The sequence below is a fragment of the Micromesistius poutassou genome (assembly GCF_964030765.1).
Source record: "Micromesistius poutassou genome assembly, chromosome: 1".
Taxonomy (NCBI): Eukaryota; Metazoa; Chordata; class Actinopteri; order Gadiformes; family Gadidae; genus Micromesistius; species Micromesistius poutassou.
The window spans coordinates 9,593,794-9,620,261 of record NC_140271.1 but is presented as its reverse complement, the minus strand read 5'-3'; the positions used below and the strand labels follow the sequence as shown (position 1 = coordinate 9,620,261).

At 41.1% G+C, this 26,468-nt stretch overlaps 2 protein-coding genes across 7 annotated transcripts in view; both read left to right on the top strand.

Annotated features, from left to right (window-relative positions):
• The first annotated feature begins 989 nt into the window (after window positions 1-989).
• On the top strand, window positions 990-10,813 carry mettl22 (methyltransferase 22, Kin17 lysine). 3 transcript variants are annotated; one of them, XM_084488256.1, is made up of 12 exons: window positions 990-1,105; window positions 4,177-4,322; window positions 4,641-4,851; window positions 5,479-5,615; window positions 6,191-6,231; window positions 6,399-6,543; window positions 7,189-7,260; window positions 7,515-7,565; window positions 8,472-8,552; window positions 8,642-8,744; window positions 9,412-9,580; window positions 9,962-10,813. In XM_084488256.1, exons 2-12 carry the CDS (start codon window positions 4,217-4,219, stop codon window positions 10,058-10,060), a joined length of 1,215 nt encoding a protein of 404 aa, XP_084344382.1. In that variant the 5' UTR covers window positions 990-1,105; window positions 4,177-4,216; the 3' UTR covers window positions 10,061-10,813. The 3 variants fall into 3 exon arrangements, with proteins under 3 accessions (XP_084344382.1, XP_084344384.1, XP_084344383.1); XM_084488258.1 differs by lacking the exon at window positions 990-1,105 and adding an exon at window positions 1,681-1,718; XM_084488257.1 differs by lacking the exon at window positions 990-1,105 and adding an exon at window positions 3,947-4,025.
• Window positions 10,814-10,978: 165 nt separating this feature from the next.
• The window catches only part of abat (4-aminobutyrate aminotransferase), a 22,755-nt gene continuing 7,265 nt past the window's right edge, over window positions 10,979-26,468 (top strand). The window contains exons 1-7 of one of the 4 annotated variants that reach the window (XM_084488251.1): window positions 10,979-11,113; window positions 20,231-20,390; window positions 22,263-22,360; window positions 22,475-22,504; window positions 24,103-24,220; window positions 25,636-25,685; window positions 25,861-25,941. In XM_084488251.1, the coding sequence (XP_084344377.1) occupies window positions 20,321-20,390; window positions 22,263-22,360; window positions 22,475-22,504; window positions 24,103-24,220; window positions 25,636-25,685; window positions 25,861-25,941 (447 nt within the window). In that variant the 5' untranslated portion in view covers window positions 10,979-11,113; window positions 20,231-20,320. Of the gene's footprint in view, window positions 11,114-11,178; window positions 11,387-19,783; window positions 19,892-20,230; window positions 20,391-22,262; window positions 22,361-22,474; window positions 22,505-24,102; window positions 24,221-25,635; window positions 25,686-25,860; window positions 25,942-26,468 lie in introns of those variants that run through there. The other 3 variants (XM_084488254.1, XM_084488253.1, XM_084488252.1) reach the window with 3 other exon arrangements.

The following is a 26,468-nucleotide window of genomic DNA, read 5'->3' as shown; positions in this document are numbered from 1 at the left end:
TTTTGAAAATAAACGTACCCAACCCTCCTTCCCTAAGATTCTCTACCATTGATAAGTGTTGCATTCAGGCACCCGAGGGACCCCAGTAGTGAGACTACAAAGACAGGGGATGCTGAAAGGTCCAGCAGAATGATAGAGGAGAGGGAGGCTGTTCTAGCAGTGTGACGTTTCTCTGTGCCCTTGACACTGTGATGGTGGTGAGGTTAATTGACAAAAACCTAGATGAGAATTTAGAGGAAATAGACAGATGGGTTGGGGGGGGGTTACTTCTACTTTACTTCTCTGTCTGGATGTTGAAATCAAGAGATTTACCAGTGGGTGCCCTCTTCTGGATGTTGGAATAAGACATCTTATTCCTCCAAGAACTCCGCGATAGCACCTGGTGGGTGGTAGAGTACAACAGTGTTACAGACACAGTGTGAAAGAGTTGAAATTGAAAGAAGCAGGAGGTAGAGAGAAGAGAAGGCCAAATGAGCAAAAAGGTTTTGTACTATTTTGTAGTTTGATGCATACAGTACATATATATCTATCAATATACATTTTCTATAGGGGTTGTTTTCATAGCACTGTTATGAGGCTGTAGATTTTTCTTGCAATTATTTTCAACCAGTGGCAGAAATTATACATATTTAAGACATTTAGGGTGGGAATTGAATGGCCTACTCTCAGTCTGGCTAACTCATTAATATTCAATCCGTAATAACCTTTGTATTACAATCAACTGTCAAACGGGACCTCTCAAATATGAGGAGATGAACCAGCCACTGAGCTCTTAATCTCGGACCCAGCAGTCCTAATATGTTTAAGCAGAACAAATGGAGGGAGATAACTCAAGAGACCGGGCCGGAAACTGAAATCGCTCCTGCCAGGGCTTCACCAACCAGGTGGTCATGGCTGCCACTTTGAGGGGCATGGAAATTGTTGTACCTATTTACGCCACTGGCAAAACAGTAGGCCTAATCTCTCTCTAATCTAAGGTGACCAGATTTCTGAGACAAAGTCCGGGGACATGTTGGGTTCAGAGGTGTAAAAACCTCCACACGTTTTGTCATAGAAAACTAAAACGGGGACACTGGACATTTACAGAGAGACAGAAACAATAAAAGTAAGTAATTTAAATTGATCATTATTGCTTTTATACCTTGCAATTACTTCGGGCACTTGCCTGAACAGCTGATTATGGGTGGGAGTGTTTTGCAGGGTAAGGCTGCAAATAGATTGTGTAGCACAGCAGCAGTTTTTAGTTTTAGAAAGTGGTGCTAACAACTAAAACTGTAATTGTACATGAACTCCAAAGCAGGATAGCCTATTAAACTATTAAATACAAACCCTGGATTCTGCATAGCCTTCCTCCTTGCCTCCTTCCTCCGGAGTAGTATACTTTAGCCTTACTCTACGAAAAACATCGCTCTTACACATTTATTGTGTTTGTACGTCCTGGCACTTAATGTACGCATTGATTCTATGTTTGCACTTAATAGTACTTAGCATCGTGCTGCTAAGTACTGGGTTAACCTAGCACTTGTACGTTTTTGGCACTTTTTGAACATCCTTACCGTACCGACAGCGATATATTGTTGTTTCTCTTTCTTCTGACAGATGTACCTCAATAAATACAAATGAGTAGGAACTGGTCTCGCCGCTTGTTTCTCCTTTGTAGTCAGGACACAATAATCTGATGCACAACAGCCCCGTTCGCGTTTTGAATGAACTTTTGAGTAGGTAATTTTAATTATTATGGCTTGACTTTACTCTTTGTGCATATTAAACATATGTACATTAGGAGGATGTTATTTCTCTGGACAGCACTTTCGGTCATTCAAACATTCTATATAATGGGTTGTAGAGCATGTAAATCCGACCACTATGTTGGCAAATAAAGCCTAAAGCCTAAAGGTCTCACACTTGTGGCCACTTCGTGTTAGGACCCGCATCTGAATCATGGTGCTTTGGAGGCAGTGGTTTGTGTATTTCTGCTGTGTGCCTGCTTGTTTGCATATTCTGGGCTACATTGTCACAAGGCGGTTGACATTTGTGTATCTATATCCATTGTTTGTGTGGATTTGACAATTATGAGGGGTGTTGATATTTTTCATCCTGTGATCAAAATGAGATTGCAGTTTGTTGCTGCATGCACTTTTCAGATGATCCCTCAACAGGAAAAGCGCGTCACAGCTTGACTTTCAAAGCCATTTATTTTTAATTCCATCAAAATGGTTTCTGATACTGATATAACAAAGAGTGAAATATCTCCTCTTAACAAATAGACTACTCCGAAAGAAATCGGTCCTCCTTTTTAAAAGAGCATTTGTGTTCTACAAAGGGGAGATGTAGAATATCAAACCAGAATCACTGTAGTTCAAAACCAGATAATTAGGACATTTAATTAATAATACTGAAATGCATTTCTTAGTTTGTTGTTTGAATTTTGAGACCACATAATTTGTATTCTAACATGGTACTTCTATTCTGGAGCTGTTAGGTCACTCACAATGATTAATCATTGATCAATCATTAAAGTTTATCAACAATGACATTTACTCTACCAACACACTGAGCTTGTTAAAGTATAACTTTTGTTCCCCACCATTTTTGCTGACTAATAAGGACAACAATCTTTAAAATCTGTCGAATATTGCGCAAGAGGGTTTCAGACACAGGCTGCAATGGGGCAATAGCATTACGTCATTGTACATCCTCTCAAAGTGCTAGTTTTTGCCACTGATGGGCTCGGATTGTAATGCACTCTGCAATCAGATTCAAATGCAAATACAGTAAATCTTCAGGCAGCTTTAAGCATGTTGCTTGTGTCTGAATGGCCGGTTTGTTATAAACTGAAAGTCGCTTTGGACATAGCTTCTCCTTCTTATTTTTAATGGACCTTCCTTAGTAAAGGTAATTCTCATTGAGGCTAAGCACATCTTCCAAAGAAAGACCTGATAAGCAGCATAACAAACTTGCATAAATACATGACAAAGACACCCACTTAAAAACAATGCAGGCAAATGCCACCTCCTAAATGGCTAAATATTAAATGGAAGAATAACCCCACCTACCTAATTTTCCAATTATTTAGGTTGATACAAACTCAGCCAGTATTTCGTCTTATAGGCTTCCTTAATCTCTGAAGACATTCTAGGATTTGTCATTTTGGGATTTGGTATAGAAAACGTGTTGCATATGGCCCCTTTAACACACACAACTTAAAATGAACAATATGTATCCTTTGATATAAGTAATGATCTGAAGCCGTCATACGCTTCAAATACTCTGTATTACAGCATATTTATAATTTATTCATAAACATGTGAACTGCAGTTTATAATGAGAAATCAGGGGTAAAAAAAAGTGTGTATTTTAACTCAATCATTCCTGCTCCATCAGTGCATTGCTTAGAGTAGGGTAAAGGAACCAAGGGGCTCCAAACATGTAACTGGCCAAACAGCTTTTCCTTTTGTGCAACCTTGCCAACCACCTTGCCACAACAGTTAAAAAGTTAACTTATTAACTTCTACGTTTTCCACAATATCGTCAGTTCCCCTCCTCAGACTCCAGGCTCATGCCTGTGATCGTCCTTTCTAACAGAAGCTGTAGCCAGCTGTATACTACGTGATTCACATGTAAAAGACAAACCATTTAAATGAGGTATGTATATGGCGTACATATTATACATTTGTTTATTTATGTAGCTAACTACAATACTCACATATTGTAGAGCTTTGGGGACCCATTTAATAGCATATTTGAATAATATATATTGTATAGCTTGTATACCTACCCAATATACATATAATACTGTGTGTGTGTGTGTGTGTATATATAGGGTGCATTACTCTTACAAGTGTCAAACAGACCAGGCCTGGTCTCAATGCCATTTTTGGAACCCACTGCACATGCTTGTTGAGCTAAGAATAACTGAACACATGTTTCTCAGAGTCAAGAGTAAGTCAGTTCTGCACAGCTTGTCACAAAACACATCAACACATCAGGAAGGTTTTGTGGATATCGAGAGGCCATCATTTCATGTAAATCAAAACAATTCAATCTGTGGACTAATATCGAAACTTTCTATCAATGAATGCCGTGGAGAACAACGTCATTTTGTAATGTGGATGTAACAATTTTGGTTTATTTTTGATTATTATTTATTATTTATTATTATTTTCTTTTGCGCAGGTATTGAAAAGCATATTATTGCCAATGCCATGTGTTGGCCATGGACCGGATTGTATTTCACCATGACACGGTGCTGTCGGATATACACCTTCTACTCCCCAACACACAGCACCTTATGGCACGCCTCAATCGCGTAGGACAGCCAGGTATGTAAGGTGTGTGTGTGTGTGAGATTGTATGCATGTATGTATATATCTGTGGGGAAATAAAGAAAAAAAAAAAGGGTTTAGTTTTAGTTTAAAACACTTTACCGAAGCTTATGTTCCGAATACTTCTACGGGTCATACTGTCTTGAAATGTTGTTATCCACTGATAATTAGTGTAGGAATCTATGGGTAGGAAATAAGAATGTAAGGGTTCTTGGATTACATAAAAGTACCGGAAAAGTTGCCACCAGTTTATCTTGACTCCGGTTTAGCATGTGTTTACTCAAATGTAGCGATGTGTCCTTTCCGTGTGTCCAGTGTTCACCACTAAATTCAAGATCCTATGGAAAGGAGAGGCAACGGACACCTGTGAGCGGGGTTCTGCCAGTGAAAAGGAGGAAGATGATGTTGGCTCTGTACATGGAGATGAGGAGGAGGAGGAGGTTGCATCGAGGGTGGAGGCTGATGAGGAAGAGGCAGAAGACGAGCCAGACCTAGATGACGATGGGGATCTTAAGGTTTCGCGCAGGTAACATGAGGGGAGAACAAAGATATTAACCTTGGTCTACGTTGCAGGTGTTTAATACTATTATTTGATTGGAGTTTAATGGAATGATAATTTATTTGGTACAATTTGAAAAAACAAAGGCATCTGTGTCCTTTTTGCCACGTTTAATATTATTAAACCAAAGCACTGTTATATTAAATATAATCGGTTGTAGTGTGTGTTAAATCACCAATTAATTTACATTAGTATCTATAAAGACGAAAACATCTTCTGTAGGAGTATTGCTTTTCCCAGGGCCAAATTGTGGGGCCCCTGAAATCCCATGTAAAAACTATGAATGGAAAGTCGAGTCTATTGCGAGGCTCTTGCTTTGGTTTCCAATTGCGAGGAGTAATCGCTGCACTTTGTTTCAAAATGACGACAGAGATGGCATTCTGTCCCAATAGTAGCTATTCAATTGCATTAAAGGCACAGCAGCCTACAATTAGTGTCTGGTGGCAGGGATATTTGTATCTATTATAATTCCTCACTACACCATCCCACTCTTTTTCTCAAGTATACAAAATAATTTAGATAGGCTTTTGATGATGATTGTGCCAAGGTTTGTGCTCTTGAGTTTTAAAAGGTGTCCCCCCGTCTGTCTCGCAGGCCAAAGAAGGGCCCCTCTGAGGGCAGCAGGCGAGCGGAGGTCTTCCCCATCATCCTCCGCCAGTCCTCGGCTGTCCAGGAGGACGCCAGTGACAGTGAGGAGGATGAGAGCGATCAGCCAGACATCATCAGGATTGGTGAGTGGTTGTATGCCGTTGCAGCTTAGAAACGAACGACTCAACCATCCAACGAGAAACAATATAATCGAGACCTTTTTGACAAGGTTGGGTGCTTGTATATTTGGACTAATGTAAACTGGACAGACACACACTCATACACACATGCCCAGACACACACGGCCAGACATATACACCCAGACACACGAACATGCACACGTGCACACGCACACAGGTTGAATAGTTGATGTTGTTTATGTGTGATTCTGGGCCCCCAGCAGGCATCAAACCTGCATTAAGCTTCCGAGCAATTTGTGTAATTGACTGTGATAAACATGTTAACGGAGGTGCACTCTATGTGCATCCAGTTCCTGGCACCTTCTGAAGCAGACTTGTGATTGATTTTGCGCATTTGCGCTTGGCTTAGCATTTATCCAAATTTTCACAGTGACGTCAATCCACTGTTACACTGTGAATACCTAAAGAAATACGGAACTTCTAACTTGCATTTCATTTTTCATCTCAAAGCGCTAGTATGATGCCATTATCTGTAGTCTCCCTGCCTGCCGGTGTTGAACACTTTAATCTGTTGGCAGAGCACACCATGGCTACCAGCCTCCAAGACGTTGGCAAACAGGTCAGTCCGTTCTCTCAGGGCTTTCTGCTTTGATTATCACCCATCAGTATATGATGATGATGACTTATAAATTACTTTGACATCAAGGATTACAGGCTTGGCATAAATCCTTTGCCAAGTTGCCTGTACTGTGCCTCAGAAATTAACAGTCCGCTGTTTGTTGCTAGGTGTGGCGGGGTGCGTTCCTCTTGGCAGACTACATCTACTCCCATGCATCCATGTTCCGGGATGCCACTGTTTTAGAACTGGGGGCAGGAACTGGCCTGACCAGTATTATCATGGCCACCACTGCCAAAATGGTTTACAGCACAGGTAAGAGTGCAAGCTTCCTCATTAAACAGAAACCAGCACAGACTATGCCTGTTTTTGCCTTAATTTCCACCACCATCACAACTCACTTGGAAGCCATTTTATCCATCTTTTAAAGTAGGCTGCATAACCGTCTTATTATATCTAGAAGTATAAAAAACATTCTGAAACAAGCAACAATTTTGTCGCTAGGCAACATAATGTCTTGTTCTATCATTTTTAAATTTGCTTACGATTGGAGCACTTCTCAGCCAGGAGCTTTATTCAAATAGTGTGTGCAGTGTCTGTGTGTGTCCATGATCAGCTGTCAGCAGTGTATTCCGACCTTGATTTAGGTCCTTTTAGTGTGAGTGGGTGCCTAAGGTCTGGTTATGTATGCTAGGCCTTATTCGACCAATTTCTCCACAGGGTTTCAGTTTGTTGCCATTTGTTGTTTTAAGTTTTAGCGGATGTTTTCAAAACTCATTCAAGTACATGCCATTAAAAGCCATTTCAATTTATAATTTAGCTTGGTTATTAGGGATTTGAAGGCCTTGCGATGCCAGCCTATATCTCGCTAGCCTTCCTCTGGTTTTAAAAGTGAACATGAAATAATCCTTATATGTGGACATGGAGAAATGCATTTAAGATAATCCCTGTGTGTTTTAGATGTGGGTGAGGACTTGTTAAGTATGTGTCAGAGAAACGCAACATTGAACAGACATCTTCTACCAGCAGAAGGTGAGGTTACGTATTTATTAGCATTGGTTGGATTGTGTGTGGCACTACTTTTCTGAATTGGATACTTACACATACATGGAGTATGGAATCATAGTAAAAACTAATGCAACAGGTTACTTTCAAAGTATTTTCACTAGCCAATACACAATTGCATGTGACAATGCTTTTTTAAATTGGGTTGGGTTTTAATTTGCTTGTCTTTTTATGCAAATATATTTGATTTGAACATTTCTGACTTGTGACTGCCTCAACAGGCGAGCTCAAAGTCAGACAACTGGACTGGCTCAAAGATGACCTTTGTACAGGTATATGCACACACGCACCAAAGCAGAACTTTTCTGATGTAGGGAACATTACAGCAGAAATCAGGCAGATTGGAAAAGAGGGTGTAAACAATGGATTTATAGAAAACATTAAAACATTTTAACAAAATCATTAAAACCACATTTAAAAATGGGTACATCAACATATGTTCAGGTCAAATCGAACAAAGTAGCAACAGATTAAACATTGGGTGAATAAATGTTGAACTCTGATCACTTAATATTGAAAAACTGACTGAACCACGAGTCTGAAGTGAATATTTTGTTGTGTTGAATGAAGGATCTCTTTGGCCATTGAAGATCCCCAGTTCCCTTCCCCAGTACTAGTACTAGTAGTACTAGTTCCCTAGTACTAAGATTAAAAAGGGTTGTGTGTGTGCAGGCGCACCTTCTGCTGCTTTATCAATGAGATTAATAGGACTATTGTGGCGACTGCCTTACTTATTTTAAGGTCGCCGAGCAGCTGAATGAGGGAAATTGCCGGACGCGCTTTGTTCAAGAAGTAGCCTGATCCGAGTTTCATGCGAGGGTTTCTTTATTCCATCAAAAATGTAGCCTCAAGTTGAGACGTTACAAACAGTAGTCCACAAGCATCACAGTAGCCTATTGAAAGGAGTAGTGAACGCGAATGCAAGGCACCAGGCATAGTGTAAGCGGTCATCAAAAGTAGGCTTTCCCCCATCACCCACACACTACTAACCTCACCTGAGTGAAGAGCTGATATTACAAACCGTTACCGCCACCAACACCACGTGACCCAATCACTGAGCGTCATTACGTAGGTGCACCACAACTCAAGCTACGCCTATCCCCAACAAGAACAACAGGTTAACTTTTAACTTCGTATTGGTGACATCTGACTTGTTTCTGTCGTGTTTTCTTTTGAAGAGGTGGATGAGGAATTCAGCTGGACTGAAGACGAGGTGGCGGATCTCTATGACAACACCAGCGTCATCATCGCCGCCGACGGTAGTTCACTGATCAAATGCTCAATAGTGCTGCTTTAACTGACTGATCTATTATTAATCCATTTTTTTTTTTTGTTCGTCCACACACAGTCTGCTACGATGACGATCTAACAGACGGCTTTTTCCGAACTGTGTACCGACTGTGCAACAGTATGACCAAGCCGTGCACTATCTACCTCTCTCTAGAGAAACGGTGAGTGCTACCGCTATAGTGCAGTAGCCCTACACAGTGCAGTCATTTATACTCCAATAGATATCCTTATGTTTCATCACTTTCACTCAGAAATTGGACATAAAAAGGAGTTAGTAACCAAAGAAACCCTATGAAAACAAAGAACAAAAAGTAGAGTTGTTCCAATAAAGATACCAGTATCTGAAATTCCTCTGATGATTCCTCTGATGATTCCTCTGATAGTATGCAAGTCTAGGCGCCGATCCGATACCATCACGTGACTAGCGCTCATTTGCTACCCAGATAAAGAAGATCACAATCACTATGATGTTATGCTGCGTTCGTTAATGGTCAGAGGTGGAAAGTCGTAAACGTGTCATGTAAATGACCTAGTTCTGGAAAAAATCAATTGCCGAAAGTGAACCGACTATACATTGCTGTCATCGTAAGAGAACCCTTCAATAAGAACACGTGCTATTAATAGTTACAATGCTAGATGCTGTATTGGTATATACTCTGTATTGGCCGATACTCAAGTTCAGGAATCGGTATCTGGAAGGAAAAAATGGTATGGGAAACATCTGTAACAAAGAGTCCTGATTCACAGTAAAAACATTAAAAGCAGTCACAGAGACATCCTACTGTTTTCATCTTCTTCTTCTTCTGCCGGGGTGATGGTGGTCCACAGGATGAACTTCACCCTGCGGCATATGGACGTGTCCTGCGATGCCTACGACTACTTCAGCCACTGCCTGCGCCAGCTGGAGGCTCTGGAGGACGGCCCGCACCGCTTCCACGTGGAACCCCTGGCCACCTCCTTCCCTCAGTGTCTGCAGTACGAACGCATCGAGCATCTGGTAAGCCTCTCGCAGTCTATTTGGTCCACTTCATGTACCATGTTGGCCATTCAACTCATTTAGAAATCGTTGTGGAATTTAGAAAGCACTTTTGATGAGAGATATCTACTCTTAACTGTACTCTAATCTTCTCTTCTCTTCAAATATTCTTTGTACCTCTATCACTCGACTTGGATCTTAGTACACATGCTATCAGTTAATTGATCTGTAATTTGACATTTTAACCTCTGTGTATCCTCCCTGGCTTTTCCAGAGTTCCCAATGATTTCTAAATCAGATCTAACCCACCATAACACCCTCTCTCTTTCCCCCCATCAAGGATGAGATATTCATCTATTGAATCTGTGATGCTTTAAATAAGCTTCTTGTTTGTGTCTCTAGGAGCTGTGGAAGGTGACCTCGACACCCACTGTGGAACACCTGAGAGGTGGGAAGGACACTCCCACCCCGACCCCCCTCCCAGGCCCTTCTCCTACCTGACCTGTGGCTCGCTGGGAACCGAGTCAGTTTGGAGTGTGGGAGGGAGTTATTTATTGGTTTTAATATAGGCAAATCAGGAGTTTGGCCTTTATTTTTTAAGGAGTGGGTTTGAACATGAAGCTTTATTCAGAATATGTGTCTGTGATTGTGGAAGTGGCCCTTTTGGATGGAGGATGGCTGTTTTAAAAGTTGAGATCCTAGGAATGTGATGTGTTTTGTGTGTTTGATTTTATTTAAGGATCCCGTGTGTGTGTGTGTGTGTGTGTGTGTGTGTGTGTGTGTGTGTGTGTGTGTGTGTGTGTGTGTGTGTGTGTGTGTGTGTGTGTGTGTGTGTGTGTGTGTGTGTGTGTGTGTGTGTGAGATTTTTAAAAGCATATTGTATGGGAAGGTATCTTGTGATCATGTATTACCAAGTAATAAAATGTATATAAATTTGAATAATTAGAGAACAACAATGTTAAGGGTTAATTTTAAATGTGCCAAAAATACATTTTGAAATTTTTTTTTTATGCAAGATTAGTTTTGTAAATGAAGACCCATTATAATTATTATGTAATTGCGTTTTTGCATTGTTGACCACAAGGGGGCAGCTATACACAACAGAAAAGTAATGGCCAGAACATCATGCGAGTATAGTCCAATACAGTAGGATACAGTTGCCACACACCATCTGTGATATTCAATGATTCAGTGTGCTACTTTATGTTTCTACTTTGTTTTGGAGTAAAAAATCCTCAATGTGAACCAAACGACACCTTCTCCGCAGCAGATCAAGTGTGCACTTACTGTTTGTGTATGTATATGTGAGTGTGAGAGAGCGCGCGAGACAATGGTTTCGACTTTTTTCTTTTTGCTTAACCCCATTGGGCGAGACGACACGGCGACCATAGAGCCCGCCTCCATCCGAGGCATAGGAACCACACATCACTTTTGACGCGGAGCTGTGTGCCGATTCTGCGTTCATCAATCAATGCTTTCGAGCTTTTTGCCAAGCAGGTGTTTACGCAAAATACAGACCGAATAAGACCGTGGCACTATCGTTTGCATTACTCGGTAAGTCTCCTTTACTGGTTTTGTAAATAGATACAAACCACCCTTTTACTTGACTGCTAGACGACGATTTGCCATCGTCTGGAGCAGTCTTCGACCAACGTAAGGATCCCTGGCGCGTTAATGAGTTTAGAACGGGAATGCAAGTTTGTGGATCCTTCACGGTGCCAATTCATGCGCATACATGCTGGTGTAATGAGCGATCGGTCGCGGTGACATGCAATGCACTCTGCAGGCGTCAACACCATATCAGCACGGCACATCTAATGATATAAGGTATGGATATCCCTGCATTGGGTCTAATCGATATGTTTCCTATGATCATTGTGCTGTTTGGCTAAGCAGTCGCAGAATTAAAGAGCCGTGCGATGACGCCCATTGCTACTTGTATGGTAGGCTTGTTTGCTCATTGCATTTTCTAATAGAAAATGGGACAATATCGTGTTGGCATTAAAGTAACGATTAAAGGACATATAATCGGGTTGACTGCAGAGTTGGGGTTGCATGGCTGTGGATCATATCGTCGACTGTTTAAGACTAGGAGCTGTCAGCCCCCAAAGCCGTATTGGCTCGATGGTTATAAACAAGGGATTGATATTTTTTGTCAATGTTAACGGTATCGTATAATAAAGAGATTCGCACTATCAAATTATCTTCTTTATACTCGACATAGATATAGAGAATTGTAACCCTTCATTAATATACCATGACTAAAATAAAGCAGATTGAAAGTTCTGATTACAATCTTTCAAGAATGACAGCAAGCTGCTAAAACTGGCTGCCTCCAGCTGTCTGGGTTGTGGCCAGGGTTGTGGCCAGGGCCGTGTCCAGCTTATTGGGGGCTCTATGCAAAAGGTTGTTTTGGGACACCCTCGTTTGTGAACCTATGGTGGGGGCATTCCAAACCCTCTAAGGTGTTCTGGGGCATGCGTTTTACCTTTTTAAATGCATCAATCAAATCCACCTAAAAGGATTTCACCCATTTGCCAAGAACCAGATTAATGTTGACAGTTTCTACGTCAAGATGGGACATTCCGAAATTGGGCCATTGGCAAGCCATTAGACATCCATTTTCTTTAAAGGTGCCATGACATGCCACCAGGTGTGGTGTGATTAGCCGTTACAAGCCGTTTTGGAAATCAGCCCCTTAAGACATCACAGGTGTGTGTGTCCACCTAGATGTGTGACGGATAGATGAGCAACGTTTGCTACAGTCCACTGGGTAGGCTAATAGACTGATCTATTCAGCACACATCTAGGTGGACACGCCCACTTTCAGATTTCCAAAATGGCTTGTAACGGCTAATCACACCACACCTGGTGGTATGTCATGGCACCTTTAAGAATTCCTTCCCTCAGGATTCTAGCTGCACGCCTCTGTGAGCATGGTAGTGGCTAGTAAGAACATGACTATTTGTTAGTTTGTGGCCACTATTGGAGAAAACAACCTGGTCAGGTCAGCTTGAATGTGCTAATGCTAAACACCTGTTTGTAATAGAAAAAATGCTGATTTGCAGCTCGACATAGACAACAGCAAAGTTAAGATGGGGTCTGATCAACATTTAAAAGTTGACCCCAGCAATTTAAACCAAAACAAAATTATGATCAATGGGAAACACTGGGGCTCTCCAAAATAATTTCGGAAAAATGTAAAATTATAGAATCTGAATCCCATCTTCATTATAACATCTTCAGGGCTGATAGCGTTCTGGCACCATGCCGGAATTCCGGCGTACCAATCTGGTTTGCGTTCGCGTGGTCTGACACTTCCCAAGATCGGAGAGGCGTGTTCACTCTAACCACACCAGTAGGCCTACTTAAGCCAATCAGAAATAGGGTAGGGGCTAGTCTTGGGTTTTGGCCAGTCATATCGATCCAGATTCAGCAGTCACTCCACGTGCGAATGTGTTTTGTGTTTACCAGCAGTGTTTGGAATAACGCAGTTTAAAAGAACGGCGTTAGGTAACACTGTTATTTTTTCAGTAACAGGATAATCTAACTAATTACTGTTTCCGTCGTTACAACGCCGTTATTTTTTCAGTAACAGGATAATCTAACTAATTACTGTTTCCGTCGTTAGAAAGCCGTTATCATTTCTGAACGTTAAATGCGGTGCGTTACAATGAATTGATTGAATAAACTGCGTAATCTGAACGCACCCCTGGCTCCACACACAAACAGCTAGTGAGGAGACCGGGTGGGTTAACAATGGGTGGGTTTTTACAGTAACGAAAATAATTACTTTCCCTGGTAACTAGTTACTTATATTATAGAGTAATTCAGTTAGCGGAGGATAAACCCGCCCTTTACGCATCTGTTTGTCTCCAGGCAGCATGCGAGCAATCTTATCTTTAGTAAGCTATATTTTTTAGTTTTCTATTAAATAGTATTCTCTTAATAGCAAATTGTTTTGAATATCAACTTTAGGGTTGTAGTATTATATACTTTTTGTTGCACTGTAACTGTTTCAAAATGTATTTTAAATAAATGGTGCATATTTTGCAGAAAAATGAATGTCACCTTGTTCATGCCCTTTAGTCAATGGTTAGGCTACTAATCAATTCCTAGTTTACTTTGGAGTATTATAATTGCCACCTACTGACCTTTCTTGGTATGGCTGTAGTATCTGTAGTCTCAGTATGCTATACAAGCAATAAGTATGCAGGTAAGTGACTAGTTAAAAGCAGGGATGGATTACTGAACAGGCCTACCAGGCCCAGGGTCCCAAGAGCTCTGGTGCTCTACACAAAGATGCTACTGTAATATAGGCTTATATTTGGTTTGTTCATCTCATGTCTGAATGTTGTCAATTTATTTCCACAAAATTCACCAGATTCTATAATTTAAGGGACTATTTATCCAAATTTTCCTCCAGGGGAGCATACCCCTGGATCCCGCTTGACAATTATGTTGATCAGGGTATCTTGGCTTAGGGGCCCGCTTACCTCCCCAGGGAAAAAAGTTCAGGCTCATGATTTTCTTCTACTATCACCCCTGCATCTTTCATATTCATAAAAATGAGACCAAATGTTTATTTAAAATGTTTGCGTATATAGATGAATAGATAACGTTCATAGCTATACAGTTCATAGTTCACAGCTTATATATATATATTCATGTATTTTTAGTATTTAGGTGCATCCCTGTGTTCGGATGAGGGCTACATAAATGCCCTTGGCTCATCTTTTGGCGAGGTATAGATAAACCATGCCGAACCAAACCACACATATCAGCAAATGACCCTTTGTCATGACAAAAAATGCATAGGGTGGGGAAGGACACACAAGCCCTCTTGTTGATTAATCCCTTATTGTACCAAGAGGGTCATGTCACATTATCTGAACACCGAATACAGCTGCCACTTTGAAACAAAAGGACCCATCTTTTTCTAGCACACAGACATATAAGCTGAAAAATGTGTCTCATGCAAGGTTGTTTTAACCATTTGGTGTATGTTTTGTAGCTGCTGCAGATGGCAAATGTTAATATATAATATAAATTGCCCTATTTTATAATCTGCTAATGCAATGATCTAGCCAATTAGATTGACTTATGACGATATATATCATATCCAACCAACAGCTGGACACTGCAGTCAAATCCTAGCATATGACTTCAAAGGACCATACCGTCCCCCATTGCTGCCTTTGTGCTCACTCATGCTGTCATGTAGACATTGCAGTAAATCCTGTTGATACGTGACATGGTTATTATGTCGTGCAGTAAAGTGGTGTTTAAGGCCGAATGGTAAAATGGCCAATGCCATGTACCATTTGGATAATAGGCTTGAATGGACTGATGGGAGCTCAAAGAAAGGAGGTTTCTGAAAGGATTTTCTGGTGTAGACCACTGGTCTTCACAACCCAGCTGAATGCAGACAGTCTTGCAGCAGTGGTTGAAGTGGAAATTTGAGGATGCATGTCTATCAACGTTCCTTTCAGCGTTGTCTGGTGTATTATGCTGTGGGACGTCTTTCACCGTTGCTCCTAATCCCACCACACCTATAGGCCCAGTGTATCAGTACCTTAATAATTAAAATGTAGGTTTTGGTCTCCTTCCAAAATAAATACTTTCTTTCAGGATCTTGCCATAAGAGGGTTGTATATAAGGAAAGTATATCCCTGTTTCATGTTGTCTTCAAAGGCTGAAGGTATCCTACAGACCTTGTTACGTTTCACTGAGAATCATTTTCCGATCAGAGTTAAGCAGGAGTATTAATTTCCTATTTATTTAATCACCTAGGCTCTCATTAAAATATTCCCCATTTCAAAGGGCATTGGTGAAATGCAGTCACCTACCATTTCTATGACACCAAAATCACCGCCCTGGACCAAAACATGCAGAATGGCTCAACGTCCGAGTAAGAGCTGCCATTATCTAGCCAGCCAGTGAGGCAAGTGATGTCTAGATAAATGCAGGATCAGAGTTCAGATCAGGTTAGCCTTAAATAACCCCATAGTTGTTTTGTTCTGAATGACTTGCGTATTCAGTCAGTCATGTAAATTACATGAATGACTTACAAAATATGCAAGTCATTCAGAACAAAACAACTATGGGGTTATTTAAGGCTAACACAAGTCATTCAGAACAAAACGATGGGGTTATTTAAGGCTAACCTGATCTGAGCTCTGATCCTGCGTTTATCTAGACAGTCAGTGCGTTTACATGACACTCGAAAGTCGAATTATTGGGTTAGTCCAACTATGATTGGATTTTTACGATGCATGTATACACCTTAGTAGAGCTAAAATCGAAAGAATTGGGTTTCTCATAGTCAAATTAAGACCCCTAGATTATACGACTGTTAGTCGCATTAAGCGTGCATGTACGGATTGGGATGGGATTATGCGTTCTGCGCATGCTCGAGTTCTTTTCTGGGGGCCGTTAGCCAGAAGTATAAGGAGACAATAGTCGTGTTGTCGCCGTCAGAAAACGAGAAACGGCGATTTATTTAAAAAGGCGCAGTAGATGAAGGAAACCTGTGAATGTAGTCACCCCCTATAAGAATTGTGTCCCCAGCCGTGGGAGCGCGCATGGCATGCATTCAGTAAAGGTGGAAGCACACAGACACTACGCTTCGATTTCACCCAAGGCTGAATTAAAAGTACATGTTTTTCTAAATGTGGGTCATCAACGAGGTTGTAAAGTGGTAACTTTGGGCACATACTGTCAAAGTAAATGTTTTTTTCCTCCGACGTGTTTACGATCTTTATTCATTCATTGCGCTGCGGCTGAACTGACGGGGATATTCTCTGATATTATGAATTTTAAAGACTGTCGGGTCTCAGACTCTGATACTTCCACAACAAGTAAAGACACCTATTGGGGGTTATTTCGCCCATGGGGAAGATTAAGGAATTGGGGGAATGGCGTATACGGACGGGTGGTGGAGGGGCTGCTCCGGCGGGAGAAAGAGGTTTTCAGTAGACAGCTGTCAATTCACTCCAGATCTGCGATTTATTTAAAAAGCTGGCGCAGAAGATGGAGGAAGCCGGTGTTGTGCAGTCTTACAGACTGCGTCGGGTTCTCCAACTCTGGGGTACTCTCACAACAAGTAAAGACTCCTAGTGGGGGTTATCTCGCCCATGGTGGAGAAGGGGGAAAGGAACTTTGGCTTTGACTCTCTGAAGTCCAGATTAAAACGCGATATTGAGGAGAAAGCGATGTTTTCAGTAGACAGCTGTCAGTTCACTTCGGGAGCGTTGGAGAAATTATATGGACCCGCAGTGAACTGACAGCTGTCTACTGAAAACATTTTTCTTGAATGCCGCCTGAGTTTGTTGTTGCTGGTGGTGACTTAAAGAGGTTAGCCGGTGGCTCTATTACCACTAGTTGAAATGAAATGCATGCATGAAATGCTTCGGCCAATGAATCGATTTACTCACTGCCATGTATAACCGGACAATTGCAGTTGTCCAATTGCGGTGCAATTAAACGTGTGCTGTGCATGTAAACGTATTGACTGAGCCAAGTGGTAGGGCTCAGTGTTCAGTGGTAGGGCTCAGTGTTCAGGTCTTTGTGAGGTGTGAAAAGGGCTGTTTCTCACATGGTTCACCAAAAGCAAATGCAGGTTGTCCAAGAATTGTTTTCCCCTCCTTATTTTAGGCCTGGTCACTCTGTTTTTGGCTACCCAGTTCACCTTTCTCGTTCCATTCCTGTAACTAGTGGACAAGCAACTAACCATTATATTGGGTAAAGTTGGTCAAATGTACTGGGCTCTCAGATGATGTAATTGCAACCGGTACAACCGTATTGCAGGCACAGAACATTCATCTGAAAATAAATATAGAAATGAATAACCTCATCTAAAATCGTATACCTTTTTTGGGCTATTCATGTTCTTTTTTATAATGCCAAATCAAATTCTACATTGTTTTGTAACAGCTTATGTAACAGTGCCCCTCAGCCAATGGTCATTGCTTGGAAATGGCCATTTTAGAAGTGGTTGTCCATCCTCATATATGCTCTCTATATTATCACAGTTTAACTACTAAAGTATAATGTGATTTGTGAATTCAAAATTGTGCACTGTAGAATCGTTTTATATATTCTAGCAACCTTTGTGATTTAGCTTTGAAGTTTATTTGTGGACTGTAATGCTTCCTCCATTTATGCTACAACTATACAACTACAACTATTACCAAGATGATCCTATTATCTCTGCCTTTTATCTCATGCTTCATTCGTTTTTTCTGGCATAACATCAGAAATGAACTGCAGAATGTATTCAAGAAGACACATACTGTATAGGACCCCCTCCCTAACATGTGTATAACGTAGTGTTGATATCTCATTCCATGAGTCACAGTGTAATTTACAGTAATTACTCTTAGCGTGATGCACCATTTTGCCTGCAGGTTGTCCAGAATCAGTGTGTGTCTGTGTGTGCTTGTATGTATGCGTGTGTGCGTTTTCGGGAGTAAAAAAAGACCCAGAGCTGAAGAACAAATGCCCCTCTCTGAGGCATTGTTGTGTCAAGGAGAAATGACGTGCTGCCTGGTTGCCTGGGTCGGCGGTGTGTGGGCTGTGAATACCTTTCATAACTGCTTATAGTGATAGTTATTAATCATTGTTCTATGGGGTTGAAGGACATGTAACTGACTAACTCAATCTTCTTTCACTTGTATACAATTCTACATTTTGTCTATACTTTATTTTTTGTTTTTGCTTAAACTATTTGTCTATATACGGGGTTAACTACCCGTGGATTATATGTAGATAAAAACTTTATTAATCCCTGTAGGATAAATTTGTTGAGACTCAACATGAACTTTGTGAGTAATTAGGAAAAGATAGATATGTATGTATTTAGCTTGTCTGGTCCTGTCAGGTGACTTATAATAATTAGATAATAATGAAACAACTAATTGAAAAACCTCTTACAGCAAGCAAACTCAGACTGGTGTGTAATAGTGTAATGGCCACCTGGTGCAGTGCCTACATAATCAATCCCCACATTTCCTGTAATGGAGCCATTAGGACACTAAACTCAAAGCTATTTCTAAAAACCACAATCAGGTCACGTCAGGTAAGACAATGTGCTAGAAGGAAAAGACTGAGCTGTGATGAGCACATTGTGAATCATATTGTTTCTCAATATGATTGCAATTTCTTATCGTTTCTGTTCTGCGTTTCTTGTGGTATCTGTGTGTCCCAGATTAAATCAGATGTTAAAAGCAAGCAAGGAAGCTATGCTAGTGAGATCTGCATACCAAGTTTGGGAGCATTTGTGTGTAGATTCTATAGTCAAGAATCTCGAGTGAATAGTAGATGTGAGATGAATAACGATGAGCGTCTACTTAGGTAAACCTAGACAGAAAAAAACACTGTTCCAGCTTTTCTCAGTCAATTCTGAGTGTTAAACCAAGTTTGGGCTCGATGTTAACATCTACATGTATGAAGATATATGTATATCATCATTAGAATTTGGAAATTCAAAAACATTCTATACTTTGTTACCCTTTCAGAAGGCCTAACAAAAGACATCTAAATAAAATTAGACTTGTATTCATGAGCCATTGTCCGGCAGACCTCTTTTCAATTAAAAGCTGCAATGCAATGGTGTCAGTGTTTCCAAATCCACTTAATAGGCTGCAAAATGCATCTGCTTTTTAGAGAGTGAATCTATTTCAAAGTTCAAGTCTTTTGAATGGAAGCCTTGAATAATCAGATTAGACCTCTTCTCCAACTCCTGAAAACATTAGCTGCTGACTTGTTCGGTGCCAGCTTTTGTCTTGACGGTTACATCACATTAAAGAACACTTTGGATGCTTTGAGTGTCAAATAATGAAGATGGAAGGTCTGTTTGGAATGTGATATCCCATCTTCACAAATATGTGTAGACAATGTTTTCATCAAACAACTTCCCTCTCTCGGGAAACATGGTGGTTGCTCCACATGATCCAGTTTAAATAAAGAGCTTTGAACTTTATTTAATCAACTTGTACAAAATAGCAATATAAAATGGCATGCTCAAGTGTTACCAAATATCTGAAGACATGGATAAATAAAAGATGATTCTTAATATCTAATCTGCTATTTTCACTGCTGCTCACTCTTGCTTTCCCTCTCTCTAATGGAGCCTTGTGTAACTCTCTGGCCCCCCAGAACCAGTTCTATCCAGTCTCTGTGTTGCATAATTTCCATCGGAACAACATTGCAGTCTTTTCAAACGGTCGAGACCAGAGCACGGTGTTCATGATAGGAGACTTGAAATCATCCAGGATTTTGATGATTGTAATACTATAATAAAGCTTGGATATTGTCCTGTGTTCCCATAGGGTTGAGTATACTTGTAGCTTAATTTCTGTTAAAAAACAATAATAATATAAATATTTATATATGCATTTGCTGAATGAATAATGTTCATGTCTTACTACGTTGTATTGTATCTAGATCCCTGCACTCATTTCGTGCATGTCATTCAGCACCTCATTCAGCATTAACTAGGTCACCAACAATATGTCATGGTTGCATCCCAACCCTCCAGGGTGTTATATTTTATGCAAGTTGTTTTTTCTTAATCAGCAATAGCCATATGCCATTTTGACCTAGGGCAGAGTAAAGCATTAATGACCAAAGGTCACAGTAGGTGGATTCTCACCCTCCCACTCTGTGCAGGTGTTGTGCGGGTGAACGGTGAGGATAACCTGCATATATTCTCGTCTCCCAACGTCCGGGGCAGTCAATTGCCTACCGCTCGCTGCAGCTATGGCGTCTGCCCTCCTCAGACAGCAACTCGTCGTCTCCGTGCACAACAGCCTGCGCTTTCCCGCATCAGGTAACGATTGCACACCGCACCCCATACGGCAGCACAAACTCACGCACACATTGGATGGGATCTGCTCTTTTAGGAGGACGTATGACACCGGTGCTGACCCAGCAAGGGTTTGTTTTGAGGCTCTGCGTTGTTGCAGATAATACAACATTTGAGTTCATAAACCGGAGTTCACACTAAAATTAGCATGTCATAATAAAATGCCACAGTACACAGTCGGTTACTCGGTCTCATTGTTAGTCATGATCAAAGAATATGCAAATCATATATATCAGAATAGGAATCTCTTTATGATTGCATGAACATCTGAGGTAACATTGCGCAAACATGTGAGGTCTGCCTCAACAACTACTATTCTATTAATTCAGGGCTCAAAACATGTCTGTTGGCTGCAGCTTTTAGTCACAAATGTATGTCATTTATTCTCTTACCATCCTATATATATATGTTTATGTTTTTATTGTAATTTGAATGTGTAATTCCCTGAGAAACCGTTTAGTGCTTGTTCCTTTAGAAATATGATAGGTCACTCAGAGTTCCAAATGCATGCTGAACGTGAAAAAGTTCTTCCACCTCGATTGCCTGCAAATGAAGCAAGCCTGCTAAGCCTTAGCAAATGAAAGAAAATAGACGCATAAACGAGCGGATCAGAAAAGCCTCACCGACTGACGTCATTTGGTGAACTAGTATTCATGGCCTCGCCCACCTTGGATTGCGACGGCCCACGGAAATACAGTATAGAGTGGCGGAAGTCCCGCCCTTTCCGGTTCACCCCTATGAGATCGTAAAATATGAATGGGTTTCAATGCGAAGAAAGTAATTATTTTCTGGTCCCGGTCTTTATATGCCCTGGATTACAAATATGTTGTTTGTGGATTTAAATGATAATTTTTCTATACTGTGAAACAGTATAAACTTAAACATATCCAGAAAGACCTTACTAGCCGCCACTCAATGAAAGATAACAAGCCAAAGTTCATGCAGTTCATGATTAGTAAAACATTTCCATACTGTCAATTATAGACAGGTAGAGAAGTATCAGAGTTGGCTGGGTCAAGGATACACACCATGCCATCCGATCTGTCAATGATCTTATCCGCGGTGAAGAGAATAACCTTTGTTCTCTGTCTTGGCAATATAGGTGTAAAATGAAATATCTTGGTGTTGCAGGCCGTGACAGTATGCAGTTTTTGCTTTTAATACTCAACTTCTGCTGAAAGTGTAAAGTTTTTTTTCGCAAATCCCCCTAACCAGACAAGATGTTCAATGTCTTGTTAGCATAGCTAACTATGTCATCAATGTGAGAGAGTGTGTGCATTCATTGGAGAATGTGAGCCCTTACTGGTGAATGACAGGCTTTGGAATGAAGCTCTATAATGCGAGCTGTCTCTCTAGGCTTGTTTCATTTCTACCACTTGTTGCCCTGGTCTTAAATAGCCGCCAGGCCTCACTGTTAATTGTATAGTCTGTGATTGCATTGGAGACCTTTCTGGCCCTAAGGAACATCTCATGTGGGCGTGGTAGTCAACTTTCAGCCCTCACGTTTTGTGTGTCTGTCTGTTGCCTGTTTTTCATAGTGTGCATACTTTGCGAGATATTTAGAGATTTTCTTTATTGAAACCTTTCAAGGTCCCCTCTTTACAAACTGACTGGCTGATAATTCATAGCCACGACCAATTCACTCGGATATTATAAATCACGCCATTACATCATGTTTGGATAGGGTCAAACCAATGTGTGGGGGAAGCACATGCACAGCGATGTGAAGAGTTCGGGGTCACAAATCATTTCATGTGTTAGCCGAAATGAAATTGGGTTGATGGTTAACTGGTTGATGTGTGTTAGCGGCTGACCGGTGCTTTTCCCCTCTGCTAGGCTGCAGGTATGTCAGCAAGGCAGCGGTCAACACCCAGGCAGACTATGATTATGACCGGCCCATCATGAAGACACAGGTCCCTGGGCCCAGGTCTCAGGTAACACACACACACACACGTGTACAGAATCCACATTTTGCATACTCACGCGCACAAACGCACTTTGAGCCCACTTCACTGACTGTGACACCTCTGTTTCCTTCCATTTTTTAGGAGCTGGCCAAACAAATGGGACGGATTCAGGTAAGCGTTAAACGGCCAATACAACATTTTAGTGTACAGTGTTTTTGAATGTACATGAGGAATGATGAATGGACGTATTAAGGACGGCTTTTATTTCCACGTCGCAAGATCTAGTGGCATCGGGTGACCATCGGCGCGTGCACATGTATTATAATTGAACATAGCAGGCCTATTAGTTTGTTCTGTGTGTGTACAGCAGATCATGCATTCACTATGAAGATCTTTCAAATCTAGGAGACAAGGGCTAAAATGTCTGGATTGATAAGAATGTCAAACTCTGTATCGTGACAACCTATTCCAATGTATATATTTTTGTATTTAATTAACAGTCCTGCATCTTGGGATGTTGGGATTTATTTTTTTGCAAGAGAGGACATGTCACATGACATCAAGTTGAAATGAAGGGGGTTGGGTGCGTGTGCGAACCGTGTCCTTTTTTTTTTTTTCTCTCTCTTGCATGGTCCCCACGCTATCATGATAACTGAAACACAATGGAACACTATCTATTCTAAGATGACGTAAAGATCAGATTTACAATGGTTACTTCTGTTATCCGGATCAAATACCAAATGAATGCCATGTTCTGGTTAAATATTGAACATCGTCACATTGGATCTTTTCCATTTGGCTCTACTGGAAAGTACAGCAACATTACTGAAGAGGAAGAGAGAGAGGGCTTACAGCCAGCGCCTTTGTGTCTCTAGGAGGTCACTGATAACTGAAGACAGCCTCCAACAAAGCCAAAACTCAGTGCATCTGTGCGCATGATCCCTTTTGATATTTACATGCCTGGTGAATCTGGTGAATCTGGTGAATCTGGTGTGTGTGTGTGTGTGTGTGTGTGTGTGTGTGTGTGTGTGTGTGTGGGCAAGGGGGTGTGTAGGCAAGGAGCAGGCGAGCACGGTTGTCTTATCATATAAATCCTCATTAAAATGTTATTTTAGTTGAAATCAACTTTACTACTCGTATTATATGTTTTAATACTGTCCTTTCCTTTCCAACCTGTCTGAAAGCATGTGCTCCAGTTTATAGATATTTTTTTAAATCTAGACGGTTGATTTAAAGAATTCCTGCTTGTAACTTTTTGTTTGAGCGTTTATCAACGTTCTCCTTTTGCCCCGCTGAATTTATTTAATTTCTAGTCATGGAGACAAAGATGCGGTGAGCCATTATGTAACACTTCGATGCACATGGATGCCCGTTGCTTGTTCAATACATATAGACAGTGTAGTACTGTACTGAAGCTTATCTTAACAGCTTATCTGATGTTTGGAAACAGTTTGGACTTTTTACTATGCCTAACCAATGAGTCCTTTTAAATTAGGCCTGTGAGGTAATGCTGTAGACCATTGTCAAATTGAAGCATGACTAACAGATGACACTCCTCTGCAGGACTCTTGCCACTGTCTTGAAGTGATGAAAAAAATGTAGAAATTATCATCTTAATTTACAGATCTGAAGATAGGTTGAAAAAATTATGGCTCAATAACACATAGGGAAAAGTTTCAGTGTATTACACAAAAAGCCCAAAGTGGCCAATCTATTGTGCGAAACGTATTGATAGTGTATTTGGGGCTGATGCTAAATGTCCTCCTCAGAATAACATCGCCATCAACTTCTTCTGCAACTACGAGGAGAGCCGGGGCAACTTCCTGGTGGACGTGGACGGCAACCGCATGCTGGACGTCTACACTCAGATCGCCTCCATCCCTATTGGTGAGTCCTACCGACCGAGCGGTGCGGTACGGTAGCTACACACACGTTGATTGAACGCAAGCCAGATTTAGCGGAACTAAACTGTCCTGCTCCGAGCCGCACCGTACTGCACCGTACCACTCGGTGGAAACAAGGCTTTACCTGAGAGACACCCCCCCCCCCCCCCCCCCCCCCACCGGATTATTCCTCCAACATTTCCGGGCATTCCTTGGTTTATGAAACATGGTTATGCAAGCTCACACACCATCTCGCTCTGAGAGATGCATCAGGATGCTATTCAATAGCCAGTCTGAGATTAAGGTTAGATATTAAAACCAATGGTTTTAATAATGGTGGTTTTTTAGCTTTCTTATGAGCCAAACAGTGGTGAACAATTAACCTGAGTGAGGGGGATTTGGAGCTAGCAGATGAATGTGGCCTTTTTTTTTTTTTTATTGTATTATCTCAAAACATTTGTACGTATCCTGCATGAGGCCAACAGCTGTTGGTCAGAGGAACACACAAATGAGATGGAATTGTTAAATTGGCTGACGGGGTTGATCCTCATTGACTCTGAAATGATTTTCAGTAAGTGGGTCATCGCTGTTTTGAATCTACCTCTTATGCTCTCATTACAGTAGCCTTGAGTCTTTCTTATGAGCTGACATGGTAATATACATAGGGGCCGCTATTATTTTATGATACCCAATCACCCAGAGGTGTGCATGTAAGCTAAAGTCCAAGACGTTAGTAATTCTAGTTAAGAATCATTTATTAATTCATAAACAGCTAGTCTCTGACCCCCCACTGTTAGTGGACCAAACACATAATATGAAGACTCCTTTCTCCTGCCCTCATCCCCCTCACTGCCAGACCCTGTCTCGCACTGTAGTCGAGGAGTTGACCAGGAAGCTTTTTGGTGGTTGGAATTAGCATTAGATAGCCTTCTTTCATGTATCAGTATAACAACAGATCCCCCACGGACCACCTGGCCTGTGTGCCAGGTGTGTGCCAGGTGTCCCCCAGGTATGAGGTACCACACAAACTATCAACCTAGAGAGGGTGAGGGCAGTTTGTCTTTGGTTTTTTTGTAAAAATATCAATCTCGTAAAAAGGTATGTTCTAGTAAACATACCTTTTTGTATGTTTACTAGAACGGGTGATGATTGGAAGGTAAGGAATTTAACCCACATGATGGGAGAGAGAGTAGCACAGAGTATTAGAGTGCCAAGTAAAATGTCAACCACGTAGCAGGACGTGAATAAAGGATTGAACATTGCGTCTTGGTTCTATGGTGTATTTTTGGCAAAGGACTTCAAAATCTTATCATTGTACACTTTATCATTGTACTGACAAATGAACTATTATATTATACAGTGTATAATATTATAAATATTTCACATCCAGACTTCTCTTTCTTTCCATCCATCTCCTAGGCTACAATCATCCAGCCCTCCTGAAAGTTGTATCTGATCCAAACAATGCCGTAAGTCCTCCAGAAACCTAACAATACAATGTGGTCTATTTTCTACTCAATGGTGTCCAGTTGAAATTACTTTGATTAAGGGGTGAAATACAAATATTTGCGTAACTCCCAGGTGATCTGTTGGTGAGTATCTCTATCTCTGTCTCACTTCCTCTTTCCCTCTATCTCTTGATAGAGTGTATTTGTGAACAGACCGGCACTTGGAATCCTTCCACCTGAAAGCTTTGTGGACAAACTCAACCAAGGTCTGCTTACGGTGAGTAAAACAAACACACAAACACACCCATAAGCCATTTTGGCTATTAACTCAGGAAAAAGCCTAATCTAGACTTTACCAAGTCTACCAAGTGAAATAAGTACGGGTTAGAAATTTCTGACCAAGTCAATCGTTTCTGTTTAATCTGTTTTAGAATAAAGGGTCATCTGAATTTATAACAATTAGGCTAATTTATTTCAGTAATAAACACACTATAACATACAGCAAACATACAACAAACATACATATATGTATGTAAATACAATAATCTGAGGCCTCAGATGGGAGTTCGCCCTGTGTCTCTCTAAGAGCTAAGCAAGGAGAAGTCCAAAGCATTGACAACAGCAAGGACTTCTTATACAGTGGCAGACTGGTCAGGATGCTGAGAACAGCTCTTCTCCCCAATAAAATGATGGTATAGGTTAACCAGATGGTAGTCATCGATTGATGGAACTCCTCAGAATCTCATAAAGGGACGAGCCGTGCCATATCAGTTGGAGCCCTGGTTCCTTGACCTTCCCAAGGGA

Excerpts from the sequence above, each read along its gene's own strand:
- mettl22 (XM_084488256.1), top strand. The coding sequence starts at position 4,217 with ATGGACCGGATTGTATTTCACCATGACACGGTGCTGTCGGATATACAC. Across the intron at positions 4,323-4,640 it reads CAATCGCGTAGGACAGCCAG|TGTTCACCACTAAATTCAAG; the intron begins GTATGTAAGGTG and ends CCGTGTGTCCAG. Across the intron at positions 7,566-8,471 it reads CAAAGATGACCTTTGTACAG|AGGTGGATGAGGAATTCAGC; the intron begins GTATATGCACAC and ends TTTCTTTTGAAG.